At 42.1% G+C, this 10,864-nt stretch overlaps 1 protein-coding gene across 1 annotated transcript; it reads right to left on the reverse strand.

Annotated features, from left to right (window-relative positions):
- Positions 1–24: 24 nt before the first annotated feature.
- On the reverse strand, positions 25–10,647 carry LOC135398306 (polyribonucleotide nucleotidyltransferase 1, mitochondrial-like). Its single transcript, XM_064629726.1, has 23 exons — positions 10,398–10,647; positions 9,617–9,755; positions 8,694–8,799; positions 8,555–8,604; positions 8,393–8,456; positions 7,646–7,807; positions 6,539–6,725; positions 6,394–6,445; positions 4,927–4,984; positions 4,735–4,831; positions 4,441–4,543; positions 4,173–4,243; positions 3,658–3,694; positions 3,401–3,557; positions 2,279–2,442; positions 1,922–1,993; positions 1,734–1,797; positions 1,497–1,580; positions 943–1,026; positions 707–813; positions 591–646; positions 387–465; positions 25–301 (listed from the first exon to the last, which is right to left on the reverse strand). Exons 1-23 carry the CDS (start codon positions 10,580–10,582, stop codon positions 122–124), a joined length of 2,358 nt encoding a protein of 785 aa, XP_064485796.1. The 5' UTR covers positions 10,583–10,647; the 3' UTR covers positions 25–121.
- Positions 10,648–10,864: the final 217 nt, after the last annotated feature.

Raw genomic sequence — 10,864 nt, forward strand, 5'->3', positions numbered from 1 at the left:
ACAGAGTTGTTCCAACACTATGGCTGTGAACACGACTATGTAAAATTTTATTTCCTGTACAGATCTTGTGTTCTCATGCATATATTTACACCTATGAAATTGCGAACTTAAACTGCGTGTGTCACGTTGAGTTTTGCGACGATGCATCGTTCTTTCCACCCAGGTTTCTAACAATGCTTGAAGCGGGGCTTTGAAGCACTTTCCTTGACAAACGCATCCTGCCGCTGACGGGGTCCCGGCCAAAATACTTGACTGAGATTTCCTGTCCGACTTCCAAGCCTAGAGCACTTGGGTGGTTCACCTGGATGTCATGTAAAAGAATCAATCAACTGTCACATAACATCCTTTATTCTACCGTTGACGTCTGCAGCTTCGATGGGCCTCACCTTCCTTTGGTCAAGCTGAGAGTTATGCAACAGTGTGGGTACCATCGACGGGTACAGCGTTACCATAGCGCCAGTTTCCCTTCAGAAGCGAGGACATAAAATTAGTTTATTGAATGACTGCCTCTGTCACCGAATGCGAATTAACATTTAAGAGGAGACAGTTAAACTGAGAATCAAAAATTGAGAAACTGTTAAATATTTTACCTCAATTCCACTATCTTTGCAGTGTATATCGCTCCAAACTCCAGTAGTGGCTCTCTCTGAAAATAACGGGAGACTTAAAAATAGTAACAAAAAAGAAAAAAAAAAAAAGCTCGTACCTCTTCCTTCAATATCTGCTCTATAATTTCCTTTGCCTCAGCCATAGCATCTTGATTTGGAGCAAATATCTGATAAGACGTCTCGTCCAACGGTGTCAGTTGAACACCTGTACCAAGGAGCTTGTTAAGAAAATTACTTACGAAAAAAAAAATAATAATAATCCAAGTATTCCAGGCTCTCACAACCACAAAACTGGCTACATCAATTCCGACCGGCCCTGCCTCGACGCTCATACCTGTTTCCGCCGTCAGCTTCTTGATGTTGTACCCACCGAGGCCGATGAGCTTTGTTCTATGGTGAGGGGGAACTTCTAACTTTTCTGTCAAAGAAATTAACAATCAGCGATAATCATATTGCGGGAATATGACAACTATTTCCCCCAATCATATAATAACTACATTTCGTGATCATTAGTGATTGATTGATTGATTAAAAATAAAAATAAATTATTACAGTAACTGTACAGCGAACATTTTTCGAGTCTATTATGACTACTTCTCAGGACAATGCTGACTATTCATTATTTTGCAGGAATATGACAACTATCTTCCCCAATCATATAATAACTACATATAGTGACCATTGGTGATTGATCAATTGAATAAAAATAAATAAAATAAATAATTACAACAACTGTATAGCGAACACTTTTCAAGTCTATTATGACTACATTCCAGGACAATAATGACTATTCCCCCACAGTTATAGTGGCAATTTTTTACTACTACTCTGACTACTCCCCAGGATTTGTAATCGCTGTTTTCCACTCTTCCTTCTATAGGCACATACCTGATACAGGCCAATTCTCTTTCTTCACGGCCCTAGGCTTGCTTATGACATCGTGCATAATTTTCAAAATTTCTCCCTTTCCATCTGCAAGAGAGGCGGGTAATTTCATCACAAGCCTGAAGTTACAGCGCCACATCAGTTAATCCTCGTAAATATTTGGTCGTTGGACTAAATTAAACCAATAAAGAGCGTAAGAAACAGCCGTAACGAATAAGGGATAAGAAAGTGGGAGCTAACCTGTCGCCTGCTGCAACGCTTCCATCACAACACGGAGTGGGAGGCCCGGGATTTTAATATCTGCCTGGCGGGAGATACGCGGAAAAATGCAATCTATAGCCAAAACTGATAGGCTTAATTAATAATAGGCTTAGTTAATAAATTTACCAAGTAACTTATACAAATTTTCATATAAAGGCCAAGATTACCTGCAAGGCTGTGATGCCCTTCTTTGTGCCTGCCAGTTTGAAATCCATGTCACCAAGGTAATCCTCAATTCCCTTAAAAAAAATTAAAAAAGCACTGGACGTCAGTCACTCTTCACATTCGGTCACCGAAAAAGTTAAATCAGGTAACACTTCAGGGTGATACTAAGTTACTACTTTGTTACATTTTTGAAGCTAGGTACTTTATTACATTTTTTTAGAGCACTGTACCTACTATGAGAATTATCTGTCTCTCTTTTTGACCCAAAAATGAGGCACACAGGGAAGGGGGTACACCTATTATGTGAGCAAATACGGTAGTTTTAACGGCAGTCTAGCAACCAGCCCGTGCAATCGTACCAAGAGGTCCGTAAGCAACCTGTGGTCCTTCACTTGATAAGGAGACTCCGGATCTGGAGTCGACACAAGTCCTATGGCTACGCCGGCGGCAGCGGCCGAAATGGGAACTCCCGCATCCATCAGGGCCAGGCTTCCCCCGCAGACGCTAGCCATCGACGACGATCCTAGAATGTCCGAGGGGCTACTTTTGAGAAAATCCTTTTGTCGACAGCCCGAAATGGGGGCACAATATATATGCGCGACATAACGTGGTTGTTGCTCATTGCTGCATTAAAGGAGAAGCGAAAAGCCCCCTTCCATAAATTTTTCGTGTTTAGCCCTGGCAAACTGTGCTACGAATAGCATGCGCAAGGTACGATGGCTGCAGCTGACGTCTGTTGTGAGAGAGAGAGAGAGAGAGGCTCTGATCTGTTTCCCCTCACCTTTTTTAGGAAGAGGTTTAGTGAGTGATGATGATGTTGATGCCACTATGTATGTATAGAGTACGCTGCAAGTAGCGCCACACTGTGTCCGTGGGGGACAAATTTTCAGCTGAAATTGACACTGTGCGACTGCTTGTTATGCTGGCGCTACATTACCCTGATCGTATTATGGCTCGTTTATAAGAAAATTTCTAAAATTAAATCGTGCAGTGACGACTCACCGACCACCGAAAATATTTCGCATGATGCATAAGTGGAGCCTGAAGTTTTCGGGAAATATTTTTTCAAGAACTCTGGGGGTAAAAATTGGGTAAATAAACATGTGCATTAAATTCGTGTGAAAAAACTTCCAGTATGCTAAATTCGGGGAGAAATCTGGCTCAGTTACTCAAACTAACTGTACTGGCTTGGTGCAAACTGTGATGTAACTGCGTTTTTCTGCCAAACAAGTAAGTTTGTGCAATCCTACAGACATCCCAGTGAGGGCAATTTGCCTGGTAAAAATCGGGTTTCACCCTAAAGAGGCAACCTTCAATTCGGGGTGCAAATTCGGGGAAGAATCGGGTAAAACCCTAAAACTTCAGGCTCTATGCATAAGTGGAGTAGGGATACGGGTAATGTACTAAATGCCATCTCACTGCTCCTTTAAAAGGCTTGGGACTGGAAGCACGCATCTACTTTTGACTCGAATGAAACTCACCGTTTGACTCGAGGACTTCAGATGTGAGCCGTATGGTGAATGGGAAATCTTTGGGAATGAGGGGCCGCAGTCCATTTTCCGCCAGGGCCCCGTGGCCGAGTTCACGACGACCGGACGGCCCGGAACGGCCGATCTCATTGGTTGCGTATGGTGGGAACTGGTATTATACGGGATACGGTATTTGTATAGGAGGAACACCAAGTTCTACTGAACAGTAAATACATTCAGTGAGTCAAAACTATGTGTAGATGCCTCACCTCATAATGCAGCATAAAGTTCTTCTCCTTCAACCCACTGGAAAGCCAAAAAGTGATTCAATTCAATTCAATTCTTTATTTTCCAAACAAGTTGGTGGGGAGGTCAGGCAAAAAGCTGCTAGTGTGCAGCTTGATCGTGCTATTAGACGATAATTAAATTTGTAGTAAGAGCTATTAATAACTTATAATTTATATAAACAGTGATTACCATTAGATCATTGTTAAATAGACTACTGGTGCTCAAAACGGAAAGGATTTGAAGGTTTGTGTCCTTCCGGGTATCCGATTTTCACGGTGCTTTGTAGACACGTTCCCTTAGCACTGACTGATGATGATGATGATAATGATGATTGGCGCAAAAGCTACTCAGGCTACTGACTGATGAAATGTTGAAAAAAAAAAAAACATGAAGATGGCACTACCGTGCTCCAACAGAAATAAATTTCACTGATGTCCTTGTGAAGATACTACAATCACAAATGATAATCACCAAACAGAAAGAAAAATTTACTTACCCAGTTATGACAGAAACAGGATCTGAGCGAAGCGCTGAGTCCAACGAGTCGAAAGCAACTGTGCACATCACCTGCATGACAAAATGGATAATGCAAGTGCAAGAAAATAAAGGCATTTTCTGGAAATGTGATAGGGATACAGTACATATTCAAAGGGGGAGGCTCATGATTCATAAGACAGGTATCATTCCTAAGAGCAGGACACGAAACTCTCTTTTTCTTTTTTTTTTTAATCAATGCCAGTTTTGAAGACAAAAAGCACACCAACTTGAGTCTGGCCACGTTGAAAGAGCGCAGACCCGTGCAAAGGTTGCAGGAGGTCCACCTGGCAGTTGATATTCCTGAGGTCGGTCAAGCCTCTGCCATCCATTCTAGAAGAAACGAAAATGAAAAGAACACTATACAGCGAAGCATTCAGTGGAATAATCTGGTGTATTATGACAATAAAAAATAAAATAAAAACACATAAAAAATAAAATAAAAATAAATAAAATAAAGACAAAAATAAAATAAAAATAAATAAAATAAAAACAAATAAAATGAAAATAAAGAAACGTCATACCTTGTTCCGTTCTCAAAGATACTCTGTCGAAACACCTGTTTTGTCACTTCCGTCACGGCTTCACCGAGGATGTACGTTTCCGTGTCCGTAAAGCTCTCTGTGGAAGAGAAATCCTGGGATCAGAAAATCACTTCTTGCCTGGCCGCACTTAACGCATAGCTGTCGCCCGACAGAGGATCGTTACTCGCTCACCCAGCAATTTTTCCACGACGTCCTTCTTAACTTCGGACAACGCCACGTCTCTCGAAACCTGTGGGGAAACACATTAGGAAGGGATGGCGTGAGAGGTTAGTGCGACGTAAAAAGGACAACTAAATGTGCAACACTTATGTACACATCTATGTGAAGCCATTTATTTATTCGTACGTTTACACATAGGGCCCATTGGCGTTAGTACTAGAGCATGAAGTTTTTGGGAATTTTTTTTTCTTCAGAACTTGGGGGTAAAAATCTGGTAACATGGGCATTAGTACTAGAGCATCAAGTTTGTGGGAAATATTTTTTTTCTTCAAAATTTGGGGGTAAAAATCTGGTAACATGGGCATTAGTACTAGAGCTTTTGGGAAATTTTTTTCTTCAAAATTTTGGGATAAAAATTTTGTAAGCGAACATGTGCTCTAAATTCATGCGAATTTGGGTGAAAAAAAAAACTTCCAGTATGCTAAATTCGGGGAGAAATCGGGTTCAGGTACTCTAACTAACTGTAATGGGTGGGTACACAAACGGTGATGTAACTGCGTTTGCTGCCAAACAAGTTAGTGCGCACTCCTACAGACGTCTCTGCGAGGGACAATTTGCCGGGTGAAAATCGGGTTTCACCCTAAAGGGAAAACCTTCAATTCGGGGAAGAATCGGGTTAAACCCTAAAACTTCAGGCTCTAGGGTATTACTGAGGGGATTGGGTGTTCATACAAGGAAGGTGGTTCCATTCTTCTGAAGTACGACGAATGAATGATTGAGGACAAGTCTTAGCTTGACAACGACCTTGTGATGACGATCAGGGCGAGAAGAAACATATGAGGGCGAAGGTAGCAGGTCGGTGCATGGATTCGGAATGCGACAGTACCGCGCTAGCAGATTTTGTGAAATAACGAAAGTCGTAAAAGCTTACGGCAAAGTACAAGGGGGGAGGGGTAGCAGTAAGGAATTTTTTTTTAATTGATGCTACCCCCGCTCCGCGGTAGTAGTTATGCAACAAAACTAGGGAAGTGATCCATTCATAGGGCCTGACTTTTTAGGGTTAAACCCGTATCCGCCTGATATTTACCCCCCGAACGAAATCTGTAAAATTTGGGTTTAACCCGAACCTACCCGAAAACATCCGGGTCGCGTGGCACACTCATAAGCGTGCATTAAAATAAAGTTTGATAACATTGCTAAACATTAGTTCCATGTTAAGACAAATTTTTATTTTAAAAAAAAATCACCCGAATTCCTGACGACAGAATATGCCGTAACGGGATTTAACCCGAATACACCCGAATTTTCGAATGAAAAATATCACCCGATATTTACCCCCGAATTTGGCCAAAAATAAAACCCGAAAAAGTCAGGCCCTATCCATTCACTGCGAGTATAAATTTTGCCAAATTAACTGTGTGTAAAAAAAAAAAAAAGAAAAAAAAGAGAAAAAGTCACATGCAAGTAGGACAACGGTACCTTGTCGTGCTCAGGATTACTCAGGATGTCCCTAATCCTTGTCTCGGAGAGCCTGAAATGTTGAGGTGTAATTAGAACTCATAACCCCCAACGTATTCCTACCAGGAGTCGGATCGTCACACGCTGTCGTCTGCAAATGACTTACAGCTTTGCAGCATCCACTAGTTCTTGAGATGGTACAAAGTAGCGTTCGACCTCGCGTTTCGGCCTCCCGTGCGCCTTCTGGAACTCTTTGATGTGTCGAACGATGACCTGCGTCTCTTTCACTCCCAGACGCACCGCCTTTTGGAAGTCCTGTAGGAGCACATTTTCCGCGGACGCCTCTAACATCACTGGAAGACAGGAAACAACAATCTTGAAAGGAAGTCTCACGGTAAAAAATGGCAATAAAAAAAGCCCATTCTTACAAGGAGGAAAAATACGAGAGGCCACTTTATATTAGAGAACGGCAATGCAAAGGATCATTTTGTGCACAGCAAAATGCAACGACAATAAAATATGATAAATTCATAACACAAAAGACCATTTGCCAAATTGGCAATGCTTGTTCATTTTCCATTCCTCTGAGCAGAAGAGGTGTGTCGTAACTCTTTTAAGTATTTGTTTTTGGACAACGGCTTCATTCAAAAGGCCCAGCACGTGCTGTCCGCCCGGGAGTCGCTGTAAAGCGAGCTTCACCGAAAGCATGCGTGCGTTAGGTGAAGCCGACTTGCGGAATTGATGACGGCGGTGCCTCTGTCAGTGTACAGTGACGAAATGTCGCTTCAGGAAATAGAAGCTGATGTTATCAGGCAGAGCTGGAAGCGCGTTAGGAAAGCATTGACAAATTTTTCCAGCCTACTCTTGCTTAGTAAAGCAGTAAAGTTTATTTTGAAGTGAAATTAGCTTTTTCAGACTGCTCGATTATTCAGGCTATTTCGGACTTATCTTTTCGTACCCGCCGAGACCGAAAAATTGGACAGCAACTGTCTTCAGTAACTTATGACCTTTACGGCGACTGTATTCAGTAACTTATGACCTTTACGGCGACTGTATTGGAGTAACTTATGACCTTTACGGCGACTGTACTCAGTAACTTATGGCCTTTCTAGAGCTGAGAGGTTCCCAGAAGGTGTGCCAATCAAACACCTTCTTCTCGCGCTACACGTCAACTGAGATCACTGTTCTTGCAAAAGGGCCAGACGCTATGAAAAAAACTATGGAGGTGGCTTTCACTGCCCCTTTAACCCGGATCGGGAAGCAAGATACTCACCAACCTGGTTAAGCTCAACGCCAGCCACGATGAGGTTGAGCGTGCTCTGCGTCATCTGCCTCCGCGTCGGGTTGATGACGGGATCGCCGTCAACGAGGCCGACACGGACTGCTCCGACGGGGCCTTTCCACGGCACGTCGGACAGCGCGAGGGCCGCGGAAGCTGGAACGAAGTTTTTTTTCCTTTTAAAAAACGACACAGTTGTTAATTTTTTTAATTGCAGGGTATTTGTTCCTTTAAGTGTAATTGATACGAGCAAGCAAGACAGTGTTGCAAAGAATGAACGCACATGTGCTTGTTGAAGCGAAAATGTGTAATTTTAGGCATACATATATTAATAAATGCAATAACCAAATGCGACCATGTTTGGTGACAAGTGTTACATGATGATTGTGTGTGAATACAAATCTGTATTTTATTAAAGGCTCTCGCAAAATTAAAATGCAGGAAATGTACAAAATATGCAATAGCATACCTAAATAAATGGCCTAAGAAATAAATAAATCAAATAGCTAAATAATGTTTGGCAACGTGCAGCACAAGGTTGCTTGCAGGCCTGCTTTGCCAGCATTTGGTGTTATATGTAGGAGAGAGTTCAGTGCAGTTTTGCATAACTTTCAAAGTCGCATTATTTTTAAAAATTTCTCCAAAGCTTTGACAACTAATGACTTTTCATTATGTGTCTTGCACATGTGTGGGTCTAGTTACAATGAGGTTTAAGTTACAATACAACATACAAATCCTTACCCGCATTTATACTGACTATGTCAGGATCATTGATGCCATCAACTGCAAGCAGGTTGCAAACCAACTGTAAGAAAAGAATCATGTGTGTGCCTGCACTGTATGCTTCTTTTTCAAAAAGAGGGACAAAAATGACAACAAATTTATCATTCCCATTTCTGTTACCTGGGTCTCATAAAAGTAACCCGGCGGAAACAGTGGCCGCAGAGACCTGTCTAAGAAGAAACGAAAGACGTTCGCATCAATCAAAACAGTCACGCAGACCGGTGACATCAAGTTATTAAATGTCTACCACGTCGCATACCTATGACACGGCCCGTAAGAATTTCTTTCTCCGTGGGTCCAAGTTCACGGCGTAAAAAATTTGTGGGAATCCGACCGGCAGCTGCCGCTTTCTGCCTGTAGTCCACCTGAGGTGCAGCAGAAAAAAAACAACTCGTAGTTAAAAGCGATAGTCTGACCATCATGCGAAATAAACCCGTAGGTTGCTAGAACAGTTTCCAATCACTTCATTTCATTAAAGGGACGACTTTATGGGGCCAACCAACGTCAACAGCGGTGTAGGTCCGTCCGTAACAGTTGTGGAGAGGGTGAAGGGCCCAAAGATTAAGATCGCAATTTGACAATATAAAGCTGCGGCATTAAAACACGTTTGGCAGAATGCCAAAACATGCAGATGACTTTTTTTGCCTTTAAATTGTCTTTAGACAAGATAAACTGACTACAACCAGTATGCTTGCGGTTAGTTTTTTGTTATTTTGTCCCCTTAGGTGTAGTTTCTTTTGCGGGACTGCTGGGTTCAAGAAATTGAGAAGGCATTCAGAAAATAAATAATGCAAAAAATGGAGGCGGATCACATAGCAAATTAGAAACTATAAGCATTTTGAGAAAGTGTACCCAAGAGTATCTTCTACGTGTATGTGTGTGATGACAACCGGTTACAAAAAGATTCATCACTTTTGGAGGAATTATGTCAAGGACTTGTCTCTCGAACAATATTTCTTTCTACCTTTCTCTATCCAATATATCTTTATCTTATCTAATCTTTATCTAATATATCTTTCTTTCAATATTTCAGGTAAAAATGGCTAATTTCAGCTGTCACTTTTTTTTTCCTTCTACTCTGGAGTCTTGATACGGAACTTCATGTCTCACTGCTTAATGCTTTGCCCATAAAGCACAATTATTATGGGACATTTTTCTTACGCCACGATCACCGCTACTTACCACGAGTGGTAGGAATGATGCAGACGTCGGCCTTGTTTTACTAACGACAGTCACCATAACGGAAGTATCACCCAGTTGTGCGACTGCACTGCCATCTGCGAACTTTGCCAGCCGGCCGGTTGCGAGTCGCAGACATTGGCTGGAACGTGAAACAAATCACATAAAAGCATTTTTAAAGCACTTTCAAGTTCACGTGCTAATGTACATAAGTTGTACGTGACACATTATAATGTAGCTTCTGTAGGGAATCCTAACAAAACGTGGCTGGTGACAAAATAAAACTGCTACGTTTCAGGTGTGTATTACGCATTTAAATATAGTAGGAAATGTTTGCAGACGAACATTTCTAAATATAGAAATCACAAAATCAACTCTCTTACGTCAAGTCAACATCAAGTACACAATCAGCTACCTACATCTTTGCGTGAGAACCAAGGAAAAAGCAACAACAAAGCATGTGGGCATCAACTACACCGGTTAACTGTGCATGTCACAGTGACTGGAGCTGTCTCAACCAAAATGGCTTTAATGTTAACACAAAACAAACAAAAAAATTAGTACCGAATGACTGATACCGGGTACAGAATTCACCGGCATTGCGCGTACACGCGGGTGAACCTGATAGTACAGACTAGCAACGTGAATTTTAAGATTCACAAACAGCAGAACACGTAAATTGATACTTTCTGCAGCGCATTAGCACGCATTTAAGACTTCCAGCATTTTGCTTGCTTATTAAATCAATCGTTTTAGTAGGAGTCCAAATAAGATTTCCACTTACTCATTGGATAGCACAACTTCGGTCTCATGCTCGCCAATTCCCCGAGACGAATGAACCCGCCTCGCGATCACACGGTGAAATCTACAGCCGCTGAATTTGGTCCGAATGGGAAAACGGTGGCCGCCGCATCGCTGTAAAGGGAAATGGGAAGAAACGTGTTTGAAGCACGAATATGAGAATCTCATGTTCGCTTCAACGTTTTTGCGGTGGGCGCTTCCATGTGTTCCTTTCGAAATTACGCAAGGCTTGACACTGAGCGACGAAAGAGCACTCTCAGTCGGTAATGGCGCTAGTAGACGTACAACATTCTTCGGTTGCATAAGAGACCGTGCGACAAACTGGTGGCGCCGCGATGCGTCCTCCCTAGAAAGTACCTTGTGTGACAGCCGTCGGGTAGCGAGATTTGTGCTCTGTTTACATGTGAAAAGCGAGCGTCTTTTTTGCGTGAAACGCTGCTGCATACTGTA

The sequence above is a fragment of the Ornithodoros turicata genome, chromosome 6, assembly GCF_037126465.1.
Source record: "Ornithodoros turicata isolate Travis chromosome 6, ASM3712646v1, whole genome shotgun sequence".
Lineage (NCBI taxonomy): Eukaryota > Metazoa > Arthropoda > Arachnida > Ixodida > Argasidae > Ornithodoros > Ornithodoros turicata.